The 23,043-nt window shown below is 43.9% G+C and overlaps 1 protein-coding gene across 2 annotated transcripts in view; it reads right to left on the bottom strand.

Moving 5' to 3' along the window:
* The window catches only part of PUM3 (pumilio RNA binding family member 3), a 320,840-nt gene that overhangs the window by 76,002 nt on the left and 221,795 nt on the right, over positions 1-23,043 (bottom strand). For both annotated transcript variants that reach the window (XM_086961213.1, XM_086961214.1), the window contains exons 13-15: positions 18,284-18,364; positions 10,244-10,386; positions 7,541-7,763 (exon numbers count right to left, since the gene is read on the bottom strand). In XM_086961213.1, coding sequence (XP_086817339.1) covers positions 7,541-7,763; positions 10,244-10,386; positions 18,284-18,364 — 447 coding nt within the window. The remainder of the gene's footprint in view (positions 1-7,540; positions 7,764-10,243; positions 10,387-18,283; positions 18,365-23,043) is intronic.

The following is a 23,043-nucleotide window of genomic DNA, read 5'->3' as shown; positions in this document are numbered from 1 at the left end:
TGAGGGCGGTAGAGTGAGGGTTTTAGAGTGGTAGAGTGATGGCGGTAGAGTGATGGCGGTAGAGTGAGGGCAATAGAGTGGTAGAGTGAGGGCGGTAGAGTGAGGGCGGTAGAGTGAGGGCGGTGGCGTGAGGGCGGTAGAGTGATGGCGGTAGAGTGAGGGTTTTAGAGTGAGGGCAGTAGAGTGGTAGAGTGGGGGCAGTAGAGTGGTAGAGTGGGGGCAGTAGAGTGGTAGAGTGAGGGCGGTAGAGAGGGTTTTAGAGTGGTAGAGTGAGGGCAGTAGAGTGGTAGAGTGAGGGCAGTAGAGTGGTAGAGTGAGGGCGGTAGAGTGAGGGTTTTAGAGTGGTAGAGTGAGGGCGGTAGAGTGAGGGCGGTAGAGTGAGGGCGGTAGAGTGAGGGCGGTAGAGTGAGGGCGGTAGAGTGAGGGCGGTAGAGTGAGGGAGGTAGAGTGAGGGAGGTAGAGTGAGGGAGGTAGAGTGAGGGAGGTAGAGTGAGGGAGGTAGAGTGAGGGAGGTAGAGTGAGGGAGGTAGAGTGAGGGCAGTAGAGTGGTAGAGTGAGGGCAGTAGAGTGGTAGAGTGAGGGCAGTAGAGTGGTAGAGTGAGGGCAGTAGAGTGGTAGAGTGAGGGCAGTAGAGTGGTAGAGTGAGGGCAGTAGAGTGGTAGAGTGAGGGCAGTAGAGTGAGGGCAGTAGAGTGGTAGAGTGAGGGCAGTAGAGTGGTAGAGTGAGGGTTTTAGAGTGGTAGAGTGAGGGTTTTAGAGTGGTAGAGTGAGGGCGGTAGAGTGAGGGCGGTAGAGTGAGGGCAGTAAAGTGGTAGAGTGAGGGCGGTAGAGAGGGCGGTAGAGTGAGGGCGGTAGAGTGAGGGCGGTAGAGTGAGGGCGGTAGAGTGAGGGCGGTAAAGTGGTAGAGTGAGGGCGGTAGAGTGAGGGCGGTAGAGTGAGGGTTTTAGAGTGGTAGAGTGATGGCGGTAGAGTGAGGGCAGTAGAGTGGTAGAGTGAGGGCAGTAGAGTGGTAGAATGAGGGCAGTAGAGTGGTAGAATGAGGGCAGTAGAGCAAGGGCGGTAGAGCAAGGGTGGGAGGGAGGTAGAGTGAGGGCGGTAGAGTGAGGGCGGTAGGGCGGTAGAGTGAGGGCAGTAGAGTGGTAGAGTGAAAGTGGTAAAGTGAGGGCAGTAGAGTGGTAGAGTGAGGGCGGTAGAGTGAGGGCGGTAGAGTGAGGGCGGTAGAGTGGTAGAGTGAGGGCGGTAGAGTGGTAGACTGAGGGCGGTAGAGTGAGGGCAGTAGAGTGAGGTCGGTAGAGTGAGAGTTTTAGAGTGAGGGCAGTAGAGTGGTAGAGTGAGGGCGGTAGAGTGAGGGCAGTAGAGTGGTAGAGTGAGGGCGGTAGAGTGAGGGCGGTAGAGTGAGAGCAGTAGAGTGGTAGAGTGAGGGCGGTAGAGCGAGGGCCGTAGAGCGAGGGCGGTAGCGCGAGGGTGGGAGGGAGGTAGAGTGAGGGCGGTAGAGTGATGAGTGAGGGCGGTAGGGCGGTAGAGTGAGGGCAGTAGAGTGGTAGAGTGAAAGTGGTAGAGTGAGGGCAGTAGAGTGAGGGCAGTAGAGTGGTAGATTGAGGGCGGTAGAGTGAGGGCGGTAGAGTGGTAGAGTGAGGGCGGTAGAGTGAGGGCGGTAGAGTGGTAGGGCGGTAGAGTGGTAGACTGAGGGCGGTAGAGGGAGGGCGTGAGGGCGTAAAAAGTGATGGCGGTAGAGTGAGGGCAGTAGAATGAGGGCAGTAGAGTGAGGGCAGTAGAGTGGTAGAGTGAGGGCAGTAGAGTGGTAGAGTGAGGGCAGTAGAGTGGTAGAGTGAGGGCGGTAGAGTGAGGGTTTTAGAGTGGTAGAGTGAGGGCGGTAGAGTGAGGGTTTTAGAGTGGTAGAGTGATGGCGGTAGAGTGATGGCGGTAGAGTGAGGGCAATAGAGTGGTAGAGTGAGGGCGGTAGAGTGAGGGCGGTAGAGTGAGGGCGGTGGCGTGAGGGCGGTAGAGTGATGGCGGTAGAGTGAGGGTTTTAGAGTGAGGGCAGTAGAGTGGTAGAGTGGGGGCAGTAGAGTGGTAGAGTGGGGGCAGTAGAGTGGTAGAGTGAGGGCGGTAGAGAGGGTTTTAGAGTGGTAGAGTGAGGGCAGTAGAGTGGTAGAGTGAGGGCAGTAGAGTGGTAGAGTGAGGGCGGTAGAGTGAGGGTTTTAGAGTGGTAGAGTGAGGGCGGTAGAGTGAGGGCGGTAGAGTGAGGGCGGTAGAGTGAGGGCGGTAGAGTGAGGGCGGTAGAGTGAGGGAGGTAGAGTGAGGGAGGTAGAGTGAGGGAGGTAGAGTGAGGGAGGTAGAGTGAGGGAGGTAGAGTGAGGGAGGTAGAGTGAGGGAGGTAGAGTGAGGGAGGTAGAGTGAGGGAGGTAGAGTGAGGGCAGTAGAGTGGTAGAGTGAGGGCAGTAGAGTGGTAGAGTGAGGGCAGTAGAGTGGTAGAGTGAGGGCAGTAGAGTGGTAGAGTGAGGGCAGTAGAGTGGTAGAGTGAGGGCAGTAGAGTGGTAGAGTGAGGGCAGTAGAGTGAGGGCAGTAGAGTGGTAGAGTGAGGGCAGTAGAGTGGTAGAGTGAGGGTTTTAGAGTGGTAGAGTGAGGGTTTTAGAGTGGTAGAGTGAGGGTTTTAGAGTGAGGGCGGTAGAGTGAGGGCAGTAAAGTGGTAGAGTGAGGGCGGTAGAGAGGGCGGTAGAGTGAGGGCGGTAGAGTGAGGGCGGTAGAGTGAGGGCGGTAGAGTGAGGGCGGTAAAGTGGTAGAGTGAGGGCGGTAGAGTGAGGGCGGTAGAGTGAGGGTTTTAGAGTGGTAGAGTGATGGCGGTAGAGTGAGGGCAGTAGAGTGGTAGAGTGAGGGCAGTAGAGTGGTAGAATGAGGGCAGTAGAGTGGTAGAATGAGGGCAGTAGAGCAAGGGCGGTAGAGCAAGGGTGGGAGGGAGGTAGAGTGAGGGCGGTAGAGTGAGGGCAGTAGAGTGGTAGAGTGAAAGTGGTAGAGTGAGGGCAGTAGAGTGGTAGAGTGAGGGCGGTAGAGTGAGGGAGGTAGAGTGAGGGCAGTAGAGTGGTAGAGTGAGGGCAGTAGAGTGGTAGAGTGAGGGCAGTAGAGTGGTAGAGTGAGGGCAGTAGAGTGGTAGAGTGAGGGCAGTAGAGTGGTAGAGTGAGGGCAGTAGAGTGAGGGCAGTAGAGTGGTAGAGTGAGGGCGGTAGAGTGAGTGAGGGCGGTAGAGTGAGGGAGGTAGAGTGAGTGAGGGAGGTAGAGTGAGGGAGGTAGAGTGAGTGAGGGAGGTAGAGTGAGTGAGGGAGGTAGAGTGAGTGAGGGAGGTAGAGTGAGGGCGGTAGAGTGGTAGAGAAAGGGCGGTAGGGCGGTTGAGTGAGGGCGGTAGAGTGAGGGCGGTAGAGTGAGGGCGGTAGAGTGAGGGCGGTAGAGTGGTAGAGTGAGGGCGGGTGAAATACTGATGTGATTTTCCGAGTGAAATAATTTTAAGACAGTTCTATGAGAAAGAGGCGACATAAACCGGATTCCTGATGTCCAGAAAATGTGAAATGTGAAAAAAAACAAAAAAACAGGCAGACGGATACTCATAGGAACAAAAGATATGGCATGATTTTGGGGATTGAAAAACAAAAAAAGCCTTCCAGTGCGATCGTTTTTTGTTTTTAATATAATTTTAGACATGTCATCTTGTGGATGCATTCTTAGAGATAATGCTGAATTCGGGATGGTATGGTCTAACCAATAGTATCGACAAGTTACTGCATCAAATGACAGCAGTTTGCACCGCTCGAGCATTGCATGGCGGTGGAGCGGCTTCCTTTGAAGTCCGATGGTGGTGGGTGGCGGTGGAGCGGCTTCCTTTGAAGTCTGATGCCGAGGTTCAGACAAATGGTTGGTGTGGGATGTGGCTGGCAATGGTGTGGGTGGCGATGTGCGACGTGCACGCGCCTGGCTCACATGAACTGTAGGCGATCCGCAGCTAGGTAGACTTTTCGGACCACTTACTAGAATCTCGCCTATTATCCCTACAGGATAAAATAGGTGAGATCTAAAAATAAAAGGTAAGGGATGGCTCAAGGAACGGAGGCACTAGGAGGGTAGAAAAAGCAAGCAAGGGTATGGGTGGCAAAGACACAGACAAGTTGAGGGGGTGCATGTACTGAAGAAAGCAGAACATGTTGGAAAAAGAAAACACATATGTTCCAATTGAAAGCTGAAGTAAACTGGCTTGACTATGTGATATACCAGTTAATTGGTTATATCATGTAAAGGGTTCAGAGAATCCCCAGAAGTGTACAGGGCTTCTAGGAAAACCTAAAGTGCTCTTTTTGTGGTAGTGTGGTCGAGCAGCCTTACGCCTAACACAGAGGAGTGTAAGATATTTGTTATACACACAGTGACTAACAAATGACACGACTCAAAAAGGAGATCCAGGCCAAATTTTTGAAAAATATGTTTTTTCTAGATATAGTTTAAGAGCAAGATTTACATGTTTTCAATAAAAAAACTTTTCACTTTACAAAGTGGACACTTAGTGTAATTTTTCGGTTCAGCATTGTTAACCTATGGGAGGAAAACAAGAATGCAGTTTTGCAGGTAAGTAATACAGTCTTGGTTTTCAGGATAACCACCAGGCAAAGTTCAGGTAGGTGACAACTCTGCACCTCCAGCGGCACAGGGGCGGAATCTTCCGCCAATGTTATCCAATGGAGAAAGGGGGTGATCAAAGAGATGCTGCTTACAAGTAACATGGTTTAGTTACCCGGCCTCCGGGGGTTAAGTGTAAGCACGGGGGTTCCAGGAGACAGCACACAACGTACACGCTCAGTGGTACAGGGGCAGCCGGGTGCAGTATGCAAACAGCGTGGAGCGCCCAATGCAAATCAATGGGGGAGATCCATTTTGGAAAAAGGCTGCAAGTTCTGGCCAGGAGATCTAGGAGCGTTACAGGGGAGTGACAGGTAGGGACTGATGGGTCCATTATTTGGCGTGTCTACGCCCTCTATTACGCCATCCTCCTGTGGATAAGTCCCATCGTCTTGAAGATGGTGGGCACTAAAAATTTGCTTGACTTTGCCTTCAGCACCAGAGGGTAGGAGTTGGCAAAGCGGGGGGCACACCTTCTATTCTCACTTAGTTTTACCGACGGTTCCCTACCAATAGTGGGGGTTTGAACCGGGGGCTGCCAGCTGGAGTCGCATTACAAAGGCGGCAAGACCTTTGTAGCTTCCTTCTTGAGCACTGTGCCTGCCTGGGAGAGAAGGTGCGACACCCCTGCCCAGGATGGGCTTTGTTTCTGGCCTCAGGAATAAAGGGCTCTCACCCCATGGGTCCAGAAACATGTATGGTGATGTCAAGCTGCATTAAGCAAGTCAGAGACCACACCAGGGTTGGTAGGAGTTCAGGGGGCCCCTCTGAGTTTCCCTCTAGGTACATTTTCTAATACATCCAACACTGGCATCAGTGTGTGTTTGTTAAGAAGAGTTGTTTGGTATCAAACACTCCTGGGTTTAGTGAAGCCATCAGGTGCTGGGGGACTGGAGTTATAGAGTTTCTAGTCCATGTGCTCCTTGTGGCTTCCCTGGCACTTACAATATTAAGAATGTACTTAAATAGAATGTACTTAAATATTCAAGGGGTATATCTGCTCATGTAGATATGCCCACACCTGAGATATACTGCACCCTGCCTTGGGGCTTGTAATGCCTGCTAGAGGGGTGACTTAGCTATACCTTAGGCAGTGGTGCTTGACACTGTACACAGGCAGATTGCCATGTCAGCTTTGTCATTTTTCACTGCCACAAGGCATGCAGGCTACAGTGTCAGTTTGCATTGCATTGGTGAGGGGTATCTAGGGGACCCTCCTCGGTCCCCAATGCCCTAGGTACCAGGTGTACCTTTTACTAGGGACTTACAGGGGGTTCTGAAGTTGTGCCAATCGTGGTAGTTTTAGGGAAGGAGCTCTGGCACCGGGGACCTGGTTAGCAAGGTCCAGGTGCACTTTTAATAGAAACAATATCATTTTCCAGGCAAAAAGTGGGGTGCTAACCTTGTCAAAAGAGGCACTTTCTCACTGGTGCAGAAAGAAAGTATTGCAATGATATTAGCCCTAGCAAGATACAAGTGACTCAATAAAAAGGATGGTAAAGAAGCTATGCTCTAGTGGAAGAACAAAAACAAGAAGAGGATGGAAAGTCACTGAATAAGAAACAAATAAATGAAATTGGCAAGAAAGGCAACCAATGAGCTAGCCCAAAGCCAACTCGATGTATTGTACTGTACACAAATGGTCTTTGAAAACAGACAGCTAAAAGCAGTCCGGAGGTCATGCTTAACAATATGAAAAGAAAGCAAAAGTCAGCATTTCCCCCCTATGAAAATAAACATTAGGCAGCATATTAAAGAGGAAATCACTTCACAAGTATTTTAGAATGGTCTAAACTATCCATAAATGTGTAACAAAGTATCCAAAGACAAAAATGACATGTTGAATAGAATACATTTGATTTTCTTGAAGTATCTATTCAGCAAATGACCAGTTATTGGCCCTTTCAGGCTCTAAAAACATGAACAAATTTGGGCAGTATTTTTCTGTGCGAAATATGGGAACCCTAGTCATGAAAGAATGTGCAGTGCATTTTAAAGTGATGTTTACAACCCTCAGATGTTGGATTTGGGGTCTCTCAGATGAGAGCTCTGTATGCTTCCCTTAGAAAGAAGGTCTCTTATTTGGCAGATATATGCAGTCTCCGAAAGTTTGTGTCAAAACAAAAATAAAAAACCCTTTTTAATGCGCACAATAAAAAAGTGGAATCCTTGCGGAATGCTATTTCTGGCTGGCAGCTACACACAGAACAAAAAAAATAAACTAATTGTGCGCACAAAAGAGAAAATTGCAATTCTTGAGCATACCCGACTGCTGAAAGAAAGAGGTAGTTCCTTGATGGCAGCATACAAGTCATCCAGTCAAAAGGATGATAATGTAGCTGTGAGCCGGAGTAGAGATAGACACAAGAAGAGGAAGGAAAGTCATCGAATAGGATGCAGGCAAATGACTCGCAAGAAATGGGCTGACACAATAGGCCTTTGCAAGCAGTCTGTAGCGCAACCCAAACAGGATATAACCCATACTCTCATTGAGTGGCCAGTGATGTTCAACAAGGATCATACTGCATCAACATTATGGTCTTTCCACTAGATACCAGTGGTTCAGCAAATAATCTATGCGCATCATTCACAAGGTATTCTACAGATTAAAACCAATCTTCCTGCATGTCTCAAGAGAGGACCACACTCCTTTAGCTTCTTTTTGCTAAAATCCTACAAACGTTCACAAGTTATAAATCAGTGGAGGATCATTTTCAACCCAGGTGTGGGGTATCTGAAACTCGCTACTAGTCAACCATTGTGCCATTCAAGATAAAGTACCGTTCACGCCCAATCACTAGATAGCAAAATAGGGACACTACGTGAGCAATTCATATATTTTACTGGTAAGAACTACAATTTGCATTTTCAGTAAATGTTTACCTCTCCATCGATTCCACCTGCAACAAATTCTTCTGCCGCCATGGTGGCAATGGCATCCATAGCAGGCTGGGTGTCTCCAAGAGCAGACTCTAATATACTGGGAACAAGAACACAGGATGCTTTGTCCATAACAAGCTCTCTTGCATGGTCCTCCAGGTATTTCAACAGAGGAGGGGACACAGCTTCTAGAAGTTCACGACGGCGGACCACAGGGTCTTTCTTACTATTTAAAAAAAAAAAAAAAATTGACGAACACTTTAGTTGAAGCTTTTTTTTGGTTTTCATGCTGAGAATTACTCACAAAAGAAATACTTTTATATGGTGTGAAATGCTTTCTACTGCAAGAATGCCAGATTTGTTTGTGTTAGTGAGTGCCCACAGGGCCCTGAACTTGATCCACTCTCTCATTAGTAACCAATACAGATCAAAGATAGTCTGCGAGACTGAGCTGAATTTAGGAAGATTCATCAGCACTCGGGTTGGCACATTTTGGAGAGTTTCTAATTTGTTTAGTAGGTGCTGCTAAGAGCCTACATACAGAGCATTGCAGTAATCTAACCTCGAGATTACCAAGACATTAATAACCTTTTTTTCGCAGCTCTTAGGGAAGAAAAGGAATGATCTTCTTTAGGGCGTTTAATGTAAAAAAAAAATTAAAAAAAACACCAAGAGGCTGTTCCCTGATTTATATGGTTAGAAAAAGACAATTTAGAGTCAAAAAAGACCCCCGAGTTCCTTGCTTATTGAACCGGAACTGGAAGTGAACCTAGATGGGAGGGCCACCATGATGTATTCCAGAAGGAGGCATTACTGCCAAACTGCAGCGCCTCAGTTTTCTCGGAATTTAGTTCCAAGCAATGTTTCTGCATCCACTCAACGATGTTACTCATGCAGATGTTAAATTGCTTAGCTATGTTTTCTGGATTAGACAAGCCTGACACTACAATCTGGAGTTGTCAGAGTAAGAAAGTACTGAAAAACTACACTATCTAATACGCTCAGTAGGAGAGATGATGTACACATTAATAAATGGGGGGACCAAGCGAGATCTTGGGGGGGACCGGGCACAAGAGTGAGAAAGGATCTGAAGTGACTTTTTCTAGAGTGACAACTTGCTCACGGTTGGAAAGACAGGAGCCAAGCAATTCCAATGCTCGATCCTTGATGCCTATGTGTACAAGCTGGTTGATCAGAAGAGAATGATCAACCGTAATTGAACGCGGCAGAAAGATCAAGGCCGCCTTTCACCCTTGTCTACAATGGGTTCTTCCGTTGCAGCGATTGGGTCTCAACCCATCTGGCTGAGGATCAAGGAGAGTGGTAGATTTCAGAAAGGCCATGATCTCCAAGTTCTTCACTTTACCCTAGTAGAAGCCTGACATGTCTTTTTGCTACAAAACTCTACATAAAAGTATACAAGTTTGCTCAAAATGTGCCATTATCCACGTTATTTCAGGAGAAAAGCGGACTATAAGAAATATTTTTAAGATGGGATGAAGAGTGGACTAATGGTGCTTTGGAATTTAGCTTCTCCAGCACGACATTTTTCAGTCTTTTAAAGTTCCCTCAGTCATTGTACTGGATAGTTTATATGTTTGGATTTGTTATTAAATTCTCACTGGAAAATCTTACCTTAAATCTACACATCCACCAATGTCTTACGTATTCAATTTAGCATTATATGCCTTTTCTTTTACTAACAAATCTCTCTAGAAATAACATGTATAAACTTTGCAAGTTAAACGTATTTCAAAAACTCTATACCACACCGACAGTCATTTTTTATTTAAATGTATTATAGCGTAACTATCCCAGTTGTTAAAGGCCCGAATCAGAGTTGAATGTAAAGTACACTAATGGGCAGTATTGCTACACACCCCAATGGAGGGATTGATGTAGAAGGTAGTTTGTCATGACTTGATATTCTCTTGAGTTTGGCAGACTGCAAATTGAAAACACGACCAAATGAAAGAAATTTTAATGAGAGAAAATGGCTTCTACATTAGCCTCTACAGCCAAAATATGAACTTAACAACAACAGAATGAACATTGAAAAATGTAAATTTTTCTGTCATTGTCAGTCATTTATTTATTTTAAAATATGCAGACGAGTTGGCAGCAACTGATGTTCACCCAGAACAAAATCCAGAGTTAAGATTTGATGTTTTTTTGTTTACATTTTATAAAGGTAAAGCGGAATTACACAGTCTCCCATGCAACAAAAAATAATTACCATTAAACAAGAATCAGAAAACAGTATATATTTCTAGGCAAGTCTTCTCCTTGAGAGATTGTCATTTTAAAAGGTTCAATGAGAGACAAAGCTCAGAACACTATCGCCTTTTCAAAACTTGATCTAGGCCTGCACCTGCACTCACAGCCATGTCAAGAGCATCAATAGGACCCTAATACAAGTGACTCTAGAGAATAATTATATACAACTTGTTCTGGAGACAGCCCTTCCAAATGAAAATAAGGGATTACTGAGATTACTCAATGGGTCCCCCAAAGAAACAAAGAAACATGAAAGACTTAGTCAGCCCACCAAGATTTCAACCTGAAGGTAACACATAGATACAAGCATAGACCAATCTAAATTATGATTTAAAATAGCAACCACAGTGACGCACACTAAAACCTGCACACACAGCCAACTCTCCCTCCCAATACAAGATATTTACAAAGTATTGGCGTGGCAATTACCTGTGCATGTTCTCATCGCCCTGCTGCAGAACTTTCACAAGTTCTGGGAGGAAATGTGCATTACTTCTAGGGCTCAGTAAATACAACAAAACCTTCTTGCCATATTTGTTGTTAATGATACTTGGCAGGGAACCAATCATTTCCTGAAAGGGAAAAAAATACAAATAAAATTACTGCCTGACAACTTTGTGAACATGAAAAAGGTTTTTGCTGCTCTGGAATTTAAAGAGAAAAATGGACTTGAGGCACAGGAAAAAATGATTTATTCACACAATCAACTCGGGACAGGACTTGCTTCAATGAGTAGAATGAACATATGGGTTGTGTATGAAATACAATACGTAATTTACGTAATGGAGATACAAACACCTTCCTCTTCCATCAACAAAAAATTCCAGTAAACTATAAGACCTGGAAAGTGCTTTTGAGTATTCACTACCCTGATAACAAACATCCCCTTTCTTACCCTATGAATACCTGTTTAAACTCACCCTTAAAATTATGCAGTATTGTGAATTATGGCCTTAAAAAAGGGTAACAAATAAATAGCACACAGGCTGAAAAATAGTAACCAAGGGCGAGCCTGTGCCTATTGGGCAACATCAGTTTTCAGCACGGTTTTCTAAGGCTTTGGAAAATAAATTCCAACTTTCACAAATCGAGTGAAAAAGATTTTTTTTGAGAAAGAGAATTCTACCTTGCAAGGTCAATATTTTAAAGAAAGGTATTGGAAATAACCAAAATTACAACATACAGGGTACACACATTTTCTCACTAGAAAGGTCTGTGCTCTCCTCTCCCAACTGTGAGAAGAGACCTTGCACAGAATTTTGAAGCGAACTCACATGCAACTTCCAAAACAAAGCAGGTGTAGAAGTGGATTTTGCCAAACCTCTCAATGGTAGGTAGCTCACTGGAGCACAATACAGTAGTAAAATCCTTACATCCAGAGTGGCATTTGATGTCACTAGTTTCATAAAATGCAGCTAAATCCATGCTTAAATCTGTCCACTCTCAAAGGGATTAAAGTCCGCTGTCTGGAATCGTCTTGGTGCCAACAAGCAGTGTGGCCTTGTGAAGGAAGAAGCCAGAAAAGAGACCCAGAGAGGATTCTAGGTTGGCATCGGTGCAGTGAGCTAAATCTATGTTCAATATTTTACTCCATGTGATCCGTTTTCTGAGAAAACGTACACACACTGAATACCATTAGAAACATTCATGCATCTCCAGCGGCAAGTCACGATTAATTAATCAGATTCCAAAAAGATATGTGTCTCCTCATAGCAAGAATTACTTTTAGCCTGTGTGCAGAAAGTGGTGTCCACATGCTGACCAAGGATGGCTCAAAAACCGAGGCAAAGGCAAGCAGGCTAGTCTTCCATCCAGCTACATAACTACTACCAAACAGGACGAACAGTAGGCCTTGCAGAATCTACATCCACCAAGACCAGACCTGCACTGTGAGGGCCAAAGAGTAGGCGCTGGAAGACCATGGTCATTCTGCTAAAACTTAACCCACTCAGGCTGCAGATCTGTCAGCAGCATGAAGCTGAGGCAAATCGCCTGCAGCTGGACTGAGGCAGTAAGAAAACAAGCTTCATTTTACAAAACTTTAACAGCGGACAGCACCACACTGCAGACAACGGCAAGCAACACCGACAGCTGCATGCAGTCAGGGGCTAGGGTTACTCTAAGCACAGCATAAAGGGCCTACTGTTAGCAGCAGTGCTCAACTTGTAAAACAATAATTGCCGGGGACTAAAGAGTTTCTCAGAACCCTGACGGTGCTGCGGCTGAATGTTGCGGTTGTCAAAAGCCAAGTCTGTCCCTTTAAAGATTCAAATTTGTAGTCGTTACATCTTTACTATAGATGGGGCTGCACAACTGTCAGCAGGTACAGATGCCTGTTGCACTCCCTGAACACAATATGTAATAAAGCCCCTGAGGGTTACATGTATATGTTTGGAAGTTTATATGTGTTTCAATGTGAATGTGAGAAGGCAACAAATTACCTCAATGTTTTAATACTGGTCTTGTGGATTAAAGTCTATTCATGACTAGTTGTGTACTGGGATAACGCTCAGAGGAGGATCTTTGGATGTGTGTGGAGCGTCCATGAGTAAATATCACTGGCTATTACTGTTTGGACATAGGTAAAGCAATGGGTCGCAGGACTCAGAATGAGTTACTTGCGGGTCTCATACCTAGGTTTCAGAAATGGGGAGGAAGAGATGTGGCAGGGGTGGAGGCACTGGTTTTATGCGTTTCTTCCCTCTACATTTGACTACATGGAGAAATGCGCCTTTATCCATAAATATGGGAAATCCTCAGTCAGGACGACGTTGATGAACAGGGGATTCTGTAACGTATGGGAAAGGAGTTTCTATGTTTGAATCTCTGAGCTTGGTTGTACATCCAGGGTTGTCTGTGGCAGTGTCTGTTTAGAGGGAGGTGCTGAGTTTTTGTATTGGCTATCTGATAGTTCTTACTGTGTTCTGTGCTACTGACGTTATGGTATGTGTGGATCACACAATCCATTAATATTTCCTGTACTGATACATTTTCTCCATCAACATCATACTGGTGAAAACCTATTTTGGAAGCATGCATAAACTTTGCCTGGTTTGACGAATGTTCAGTCCAGATTTTTAAAGGCTCAACAAGTACTTCAAATGTTAGCTTACTGTTGTATCTTATATCTTCCTGCTGCTCAGCTAGAATGCATGAGATGTGGAATGTTGGATGAATGGAATGTTAGTGTGTTGTGAATGTCAGTTGGGTGAGGGCTGAGCAGCAGGACAGCTGCTCCTGATGGGGTTATCATTTCTATCTTAACAACTTAACTCAATAAAATAACTTAGTAATTTATCCGGAGTTTCCATCATCTTTCCGATTACATCATTTGGCGATGTTTTGATAAAGAACCCGTGCGTGCAAATACAAGGAAAATTGAAACAAACCAGAGTCTTGACTCAAACAGAAAATTGGGAAAGGAAATCTGAAAGGTACAGAAAATCGGAAAAACTGTGAAGTCTCGAGGTAAATGACTTAATAGTATTTAAAAGTGTGTCTGAATGCTGTCTGGCAATTAAACCCCATCAGTGACCCGGTCATCGGTCGCCCTGAAACCCAAGTTTGCCAGATACATTTGCGTATTACCAGCTGTGGTTTGGTTTGGTTTGGTTGTTGTTCGGGGGCATAAAATCGAGCCTCGGTGAAGTGTTTACAAGCTTTAATATGGTGCCAAAGAAAAATCGAGAACTAACCAAAGGCGCTTATTTGCAGCAGATTAGAAATTGGTTGGTGGTTCGGGGGCAGTAACACGAGCCTCGGAGCAAAGTATTTGATGACAATTAACCCTAATCTGACAGTGCAAATTAAAATGATAAATGCCAGCTGCAGTGTATGGTGAATTTAGTTTGGGAGAAAAGATCGAGTCACGGAGTAGATCCGGCGTTTCAAGCGTAAACAAGCTACCGGTTCATGTGAAATTAGTTTGAAGTTCGGGGGCAAGGAGGAATCGTGCACCGGTGTTTAGAATTATTACCAGCTCTTGTTTCATTGCCTTCCGTGGAAAAGTAGAGTGGAATAAATGACGGAAGAGACGTGAACCTGTTTTGCGTGTTTTAGTGAAGAGACAGTGTTGTTTTAAAAAAGAGGAAGATGAAGAGTGTCATCCACATATTTTATTCGATGCATCTTGTCTGTTACCTGAAAGTGAGGCGAGTTAGCGTTTTCAGTTTGATTTTGAAAGGCGGCCTGCACGAGATACCTTCTGTATCTTCTCTCTGTGACGAAACGACTCTCCGTGTACGTTTGATGATGGCGTGGAAGTATTTGATGCATCTACCTGCCGTAAACCAGCCGACTCTGCGTCAATGTGCGTGCCTCCATTTTGGAATAGGAGTCAATTGTTGTACATCGTCAAGGCAAGATTCTGACGTAGGTGTTGTTGCGGTGAGGTTAGAAACGATTATCGCTGCACCATGGAGCGTCAAGGTACTTATTTTGATTTATCTGAGTGTTGCAAATGAAGTGGAGTCTGCTTCTTGCAATGTGCTGACTTGCTACGTCCTCGCCAAAGATTGTTACCCACATATCTAGTGGGTTCAGAGTTCGTGCAATTTGAATGTATTTTAAGTTTAAGAACCCGGAGGAAGACTAAATGGGACAGAGTTTTTCATGAGTGCACTGTAATCCTTTAATACGAGGAAAAGATTTAGCGGGATATTTCAGCCTGTAATGGAAGAGGATCTGTGAGCCCAGAAACGATCCAGTAATGGAATAGGGTCTGTGAGCCCAGAAGTAGGTGTAACTGGATAAACGACCCAGTAAAGGAAGAGGGTCTGTGAGCCCAGAAACGATCCAGTAATGGCATAGGGTCTGCGAGCCCAGAAGTCGTTGTAACAGGATGAACGACCCAGTAATGGAAGCGGTTCTGAGAGACCATGTTGGGCACAACGTTCAAGTATTACAACAACGGGAAGTCAAATTATGTGGTCAAAGAGCCAACGTTTTGTGCAATTGATGAAGTGATGAAGTCGCCAAGAGCTGTTCCACGACAAATGTTGTGTGAGTTGTGTCAAGGTGTTAGGCAACTCATTAGCTTGTGTTTGAGGGGGTTATGTGTATGCGCTCATCCCTTGTTAGTGTCATTTGGTTGTTGTTGTTTATGTCACCCAGAGCTGTTCCACAACAAATGTGTGTGAGTTGTGTCAAGTTGCTAGACAACTCATTAGTTTCTGTGTGTGGGGGCTATGTTGTATACCCTGTATATGAGATGACTATGCTGTATATGGTCAGTCTTTATTATGTATTGTGTGGTGTGTGATACCCGGCGCTTGAATGAGTTTTGTGAGTGCTTGTTCGGCGCATGAATGAGTTATGTGAGTGCTTGTTCTTGGTCTGAGGTGTGCATGTTATTTCCTGATGCTTATATATGATGTTATGGTTTGTTTCTGTGTGTCTTTCTTGTTGTACTGGTCTGGCCAACTAGTATGATTTGTGGCATATGGATGTAGGTTTGTTTATTTCAGGAAGTAATGTGATGCTTGTTCAGACTGTTGTGTGCGTGTGTCAGTATGGAAAGGGACAGGATGTGTCTTACGTCAGTTTGATGATTGTGTCATTGGTTGTGAAGTGAGGTCTATGGATACCTATCGTTTATTGATTATATTGCACATTTTATCTTACTTGTGCTGTGGTTAAATTTATTGAATCTACTGACCAATTCTACTGGACATGTTGTCGATGTTTTATTTGATTCTTTTAAATTTCCCAACAAAGGGAGATATGTTGTATCTTATATCTTCCTGCTGCTCAGCTAGAATGCATGAGATGTGGAATGTTGGATGAATAGAATGTTAGTGTGTTGTGAATGTCAGTTGGGTGAGGGCTGAGCAGCAGGACAGCTGCTCCTGATGGGGTTATCATTTCTATCTTAACAACTTGACTCAATAAAGTAACTTAGTAATTTATCCAGAGTTTCCATCATCTTTCCGATTACATCACTTACCCTATGAATTAGTGACGATAGAGACCTGAGATGAAACCTAATGTTTCTCCAGCGGAACCAGTATTAAGGCGTTTAAGATACTGAGCATGCTAGTAGGTTAGGTATAGCCTCTTGATACTAAAAGTGAACAGATGACCAATTTACAAAGCACAGGTAAACATACCACCGATAAAGTACTCTTCGCCAAACGCAAGCATGCATGGACAGTAATCAACTCTTACCAGTTGGCTTCTCTTTCACCATACCTGCCCTGCACATATCCCCTGTACTTAAAATTGCGGTTTATGGCACTTAAGATTGAGGGAATGGCATTTTCTGAAACATTTACCACTTTGGCGTAGCTCATCAGACGAGCTACAGTGCAAGGACTGCGGGGACTTGGTGGAGTCTTTGGAGCAAGTTGTATGCCTCTGCCCAGCATTGCTGGCCCAGCGCAGACTAAAACTGAGGCCCGAGTGGAACAGATTGGGAGTTCGATCCTGTAGGCAGGCAATCATCGCGGCATTAAACCCAGAGAACACTACTCTAAATATAAGCTTCACAATCTTTATTCATCATGCATATCTCAAGCTCAATCAGCAAATTCCAGACCCTGTACCAACCTCGAGGAACGTGCAAAGGTGACTATAACAATGGCACATAATTATTTTGAGAAAGGTCTATAGCCAAGTGAAAAACATTGATAATACTAAACACTATATATGGAAGACACTAAAAACAGTAATTACCCTACCGCTTTGCCTCCATCATCTGCCTTGTCTTATGCTATTTGTTTTGTTTGTCTGTTGTGCGATTGTAATAACATTTTGTACATGAATTGCAAATCATCAATATAATCAAGAGAAAAAAAGAAAGAAAATGTTTTTTTAAAAAAAGATAAAATACACATATGCTTTATGAATAATAAAATAAATGATCCATCGATTGGGAGAATAGTTTTTGTACTGGTGGGCAATATCTTTATTCATTTTTTTTAGTGTCTTCCATATATAGTGTTTAGTATTATCAATATTTTTCACTTGGCTATAGACCTTTCTCAAAATAATTATGTTTCCCTATGTATAGCAAGCGCACTAGTAATATATAGGGGTCCGCTTCTTTCTAAACTATAACAATGGCACATCCATGAAGCACTATTCCAGCAAAACGTGTGTACTCTGCCCCTGCAATAATCTGGAACGCGACCATGATGACCCGACATCGACCACTGACAGCTGCCACACCGAACTGTGCCTATTCTTTGGGAAACTTTACTACTTAGAGTCTTATCTGTAGTTTTTAGCAGCAACTTTATTTTCTTTTTATATTATTAACAGTTTTATAATGACTTCATGCTGCCATGTGGTTGTATGTAAGTGATGATTATTTTGCATTAGAAGAATCTTCACATCAAACATTATACATTTCGAAGATAACCAACGTTTATGTTGTATCTTCCACTTCTATATGCCATGAGGAGCTTGGTTTTCCTTAATCAAAGATTTCATTAAATAAGCCCTATTATTATCCAGTCTCACTGTTCGATCCTATCTTCTTGTTACCTTCAATCAATCCCAGTTTGATCCAATTCTCTTGTCTCTTTTAATCAACCTGCTATTAAGGATTCATCGAAGGTGGCTGGGTGTGTGATTAGGACACTCCCTACTTGTTGTTGAACCGGTATTACTCATTTATAAATTTATTTCCCATTGGGTTGGTATCACCATGATGGGTCTCTGTCCAGGCATTTTTACATTTTTAATCTCTCAGCAAATTGTACTGTATTTATTCAAAATGCTTTTTAATTCCCACATGGAAAAGACAACTTTGTTCATCATAGAACAGTTCTTTGCTTTTTAACTTTACTAAAGGGGGATGTTGTTTGTTTTGCTGTAAGTTCCTTTTAAAATCTGCCTTGTCACGCCGAAAGACAATGTGGTTCTTAAATTGTGTAGTCTTATTACATTTTGGTCATCTTATCTTCTCAGTTTTGTATATGTATTGTATGTATGTATGTTCTACTTTTATGATTATTTCTTAATCAAATAAAGTACAATTTCGACCGATAGTACAGGTAGTTTAAAATGGGAATTATCTTACAAATAACAGCACCAGAGTGCTCTAAACCTCTGGAAAAATATGTTGGCAAATATATCTGAAGTCAAAAGTAGAACGATTATATTTGAGCAGGTTCAAAGTGAAACAAATAAGGACATCATGGGCATTAAGTCAACGATCTGCTACCCAATGTGTTAGACATGGCATTCCACTGTAAATATGTTTGCTTAAGAAAGCTTTTAAGCAAATAGTGCTGTTGACTGTTTAATTAAATAAGCATTATTGAATGGTTTGATCAGATTAAAATGTTAGATTAAGCAATGGTAAAATGCCGATAAAACAAATGCAGTAAAACAAATCTCAGGGATAGTGGCAATGCGAAGACAAAAGAGCAACATATTAAATAATAACTGTTTGGAAATCTTATCAAGGTATAAAGTCATCATGTTGCATGATGATTAATAAAACAGATCGTCTCTTCAACTTACGGATATGACCAACTGCTTCACAAGCTTGGTATCATCAATGGAATCGAAAGCTGCCAGCAGCACCAAATGTGAGAACTCGCCCTGCAATACGTGGAAAAATGTCAATGAAACTGCAGCCAATAAATCTGTGTAAAAAACACACAGCAGGAAAAATTGCCTACACCTCAGATTTCAGTGCATGTGAAATTCAACCCCCATTGCTGATTTGTTAATAAACCAGGATTTTTACTAAACAGACCATAAATCCAGATGCCTTAACCATAAACAGCTACCATGACTGCAGTAAACCACACTTGATAAAACTGCAATTAAAGAGTTCAGACACCATAAGAGTGGTTAGCAATAAGCTCATACCAGCTCTATTTAACTTCATTTGGGCCAATGTTTTATCCAACAAAGGGAACACTGCTAGTTCTTTGCAACAACATAAATAGAACTTAAAATTAAACACTGAGAATACAAAAACAAAAAACTATTTAGAAAATTCTTGTCGTTTACCCATAGTCCCAAGGCCACAATATTACTGCACTACAATTAGATTACGAAATGGTTACTTACCAGTAGGGTTATTTTTGCCGCTTGAAGAATTTTCTGGGATCACATGCTTTGCATTTTTCTACCATCTAGTGGTTTCGTTTGGAATACTCTTAGCCCTCTTTTTCTCTGCTTTTACTTGGGGGGCGGCGGCATAGTCTGCGGTTATTTGGTGCTATGCCCATCACTCCCTAACATCCCAGATATCTGCCCGGAAGCCTGTGTGCATGCTCACCAGCTTCAGATTGGTTTCTTTCTTTTGAGGACTCCTCTTGTCCTTATTGGTTTCTGGCTATGTTTGAAAGGTATGCAATATTTTTCCAGTTTTGTTACACCTCATTTCCTGGGGAAGTAATGGGTTGCATTTGAATCCAGAAAATTCAAGACGCTGCAAAGGTGCTCCTATAGGTATGAGATAACATTCAATTTTTCAGCCTAAATCTTTTCTGGATTCACATGCAGGACATGATTTTGTAGTGAAATCCTTGGTCACTTTTGAGGTGGAGTCCACATGAGGTAGAGATTGTGAATAGACTTTCAGTACTCTTGTCCCTCTAGTGATACTTTGTTCACTTGGATGTCCACGCAGCAGTGATTTGTGAAGGTGTGGGCGGATGACCACATGGTCGCCATGCAAATATTCCTTAGTGAAATGTTTGCTAGGAAGGCCAGGGTAACTCTCCTCCCCCTTTTCGAATGTGCTCTGGGTCTTGCTCTGGCACAGGAGCCATTTGATAGCGAAAATGGATTGTTTGGACTATCCACCTTACAATGGTGCCCTTTGCCACCGGTGAGCCTTTGTTTGAATATACAAAAGATGCAAAGAACTGACTTCCTTTACCCTTTCTAGATAGTATATCACAGCCCTAAGTCTATCTAGCGCACGCAGGGATTTTCCAGCTTGGAGTTTTAGTTGCTGGAAGAAAGCGGAGAGCTGAATTATCTATTAAAGTGGAATTGTGATAGGACCTTTGAGAGGCAGTGTGGGTTGGACTGTCTGACTACCCTCTCCTTGTGTATTTGCAGATAGGGCTCTTGAATAGTTACCGCTGGCAGCGCGCTCACCATACACAGCGATGTGGTAGCAATTAGAAAGGGTGTATTGAAGGTCAGGAGCTGTAGTTCTGCCTTGTAAAGCGGGATAAAGGGTTCCTTCATTATTTGAGTTAGCGCCAAGTTGAGTTTCCACATGGGAATCAGTGGAGCTACACCTTTTGCTCCTTCTAGAAAGCTTTAATAACTGGGTTCATGAAGAAACTTCTCCCTATATGTCCTATTGTGTACGCTACTATTGCAACACAGTGTACTTTAAGTGAAGCGTATGTTAAAACATTATCCAGAGGGTACATGGGGTATCTGACCACTGTGGTGTCCTGTTGTAAACCAGTTTCTTTTCTTTGCACCACATAATATACTGCCTCCATTTCGCTGTATAGCATTTTCTTGTGCTTGGCTTTCTAGCTATTTTTAGGATGTCTATGGATTGTATTGGGAGGTCCAGGTGACCATACTATGTCCTCAGGAGCCAAGCCGTTATGCTCAGGCTGTTGGTTTCCAGGTGGAGGACTCTGCCTTCCTGCATGGAGAGCAGGTTGTGTGTTGTTGGTAATCTTTTTACGTTTTATTGCACCTACTCCACTAGATCTGAGAACCACCTGTATTCGCCCACTATGGAGCAATTCATATCAGTGAAATCTGCAACTGTTTGCACTTGTTTATCACTACAGGTATGAGATACATTGGTGGGAAAGCATGCACACATCTCTGTGACCAGTCTATCGACAGGCATTACTTAGGGAGCAGCAGTGAAGGTGCCTGGAGGCGAAGTCTTGGCACTTTGCATTTTCAGGGGTTGCAAAGAGGTCGATTTTCTATGCCTGGCAAGTGTATTGCTGTCAAGGTTCTTCTTATCGGACCTGCCGATATGCAAATCTTTTGGGCTAATTTTGACAGCACATGCAACCTTCCCCCTCTTTGTTTGGTCAGCCATAATATTGTGGTTTTGTTGCTCATTTGGAATTTTACTGTCTTTACTCTCACCTGTGTCCGGAAGGCCTTTAGGGCCAGGAAGACAGCCTTGAGATTCAGGACATTTATGTGTTGGATTGCTTCTTCCGCGTTCCATAATTATCTAATTTTGAGCTCTCCCATGTGCCCTTCCCAACCTGTGTGGGATAAGTCCATGGTGATGGTCGTCGTTGGAGTTGGTTGTATGAAAGGTCGGCCTACTATTGAGGTACCCACATTTCACCAGGTCATCGAATCAGTGGGATGCAGGAGGCTACCATGCCCATAATTTTTCCCACAGTCATGTCAGAGACTGACACTTGTGGTAGGAGTGAGCCTGTTCTGTGATCGAGAGAATCCTCTTAAGGGTGGGGAAGGCTCTTGCCTCTAATGTGTTGATTCTTATTCCCAGAAAGATCTTTTCTCTCTACGGTTTCGTTGACTTTTTTATTTATTTATCGTGACCCCAAGTCTCAATGACCATCCTGAGGTTGCTCTTGCATTGTAAAATAAGCTTGCCATGAATAGCCAATTGTTTACATAGGTGTAAAGATGTATCCCTTTCCTTCTTAAATATGCAGCGAGGCATTTTGTAAACACCCTGGGTTCTAACTTGATTTCGAAGGGGAGCTCTCTAAATGGATAGTGGTTTTGGTGAACGATCAACCACTACCTTTTAGGTTTGCGGTTCATGGGAATGCATCAAATAAGTGTCTTTTAGGGCTACAGTTGCCATATATTCTTTTTGCTGCCACCACGGCGTATTTCCTGGAGTGTTATCCTTTCAAATATGTGTGTTTTCATTAATTTGTTTAAGAAGCAGAGGCCAAAACTGGTCGTAATAAATTGTCTGGTTTTAGAATTAGTAGTAAATCGAGTAGTTTCACTTATTGATTTTTGTTGTTCCTACACTTCTTGTTGCAGGCATCAACCTTTTTCTTGCGAGTGAGATCTTTACTTTGCTCTGACCACTGGTAGTGTCTTTATACGTTCTATGCAATAATCATGTTGGATGATGTTGAGGATCCAGTTGTTTGATGTGATTTTCTTATACTCCTGTAGAAGGCCCCTATTCTGATGTGGTAGGGCAGCTGTTAAGTGGAATCACTTGTTTAAGGAGCTTGCTCCTCTGGAGGACTGACCTCTCCCTCTACCCCAAAAAGGCTGGCACTGGGTTGCTTGGAGCAGCCACTGCTGCATTGTTGACTGATGTTGCCCGGGTGCCTGGAGCGGTGCGCTCTGGAAACTTCCCCGTCTAGTTGGTATCTTTATGATGGTTGCCCCCCTCTGTTGACCTCAAAACTGCAGCGTCCCCATGACTCTGGACGTGTTCTACTTCTTACACTGTTGCAGTGTGTCACCGTGCCAAACAATTATTCTCCGAAGGAGGGTATCAATGATATCTGCCTGCACCTCACTCTTGAACCCTGAGAACTGTAGCCAGACGTGCCTCCTTAGGATTGTAACTGTAACCATATACAGACATGCTGGCTGTGTCTGTGGCATCGATTGAAGACTTCAAGCATGGTCTTCTCCTCTTCTATGAGCAGGGCTGCCTGTCTTTGGAACTGCTCTGGGAGAAATTTCATTAGCTCACGTCTTCCCAATCTTGATGGGCATACTAATTTAGGAGTGTGTTGAAATTCGCGATCCTCCACTGTGTTGCTGCTTCTCTCTCCATTTTTCACTTCACCATTTCCACTCTCTTTCTCCCTTATTTCGGGGTGGCCCAGTGGAAGTGGGGACTCTCTCTTACCATAGCCACGTTGATGGAGTCTGCCACTGTATTTACCAGATGTGTAGTGGGTCCTTGGAAGTGTGTTTATTCTTCTTTTCTACCCTCTGGGTAACGGTCTTGCAGGCGGATGGCTCCCTGAATGCCTCTGTAGAATGCTGGGCAGGATCGGGAGATCTACTCATTCTGGCTTTGCGAGGGTAGTAGGGTTTCTAGAAGAAAGTAAGGCCACGCCTTCTCTTCTTCCAGCTGGTCCCCATAACTGTCAGTCACCCTTTTCATCACCGAATTGTACATGGTGATGTTAGTGACAGACTTCCTGCTTTCTCTAAGGGAAGTCCTCCACTAGTGACCCTGTGCCTGGAACCGTGGGGCTCCATGCGTTTCGACTGCACTTTATACAAAAAAAATTGGTACAGAAGCACTGTCCTCTTCACTCAGCAGCCAGAGTTTCCTCAATGATAAGCTCCCTTTCTTCAATGCC

Source organism: Lissotriton vulgaris, chromosome 3_1 (assembly GCF_964263255.1).
Source record: "Lissotriton vulgaris chromosome 3_1, aLisVul1.2, whole genome shotgun sequence".
NCBI lineage: Eukaryota > Metazoa > Chordata > Amphibia > Caudata > Salamandridae > Lissotriton > Lissotriton vulgaris.
This window is presented reverse-complemented; position numbering and strand designations above follow the sequence as displayed.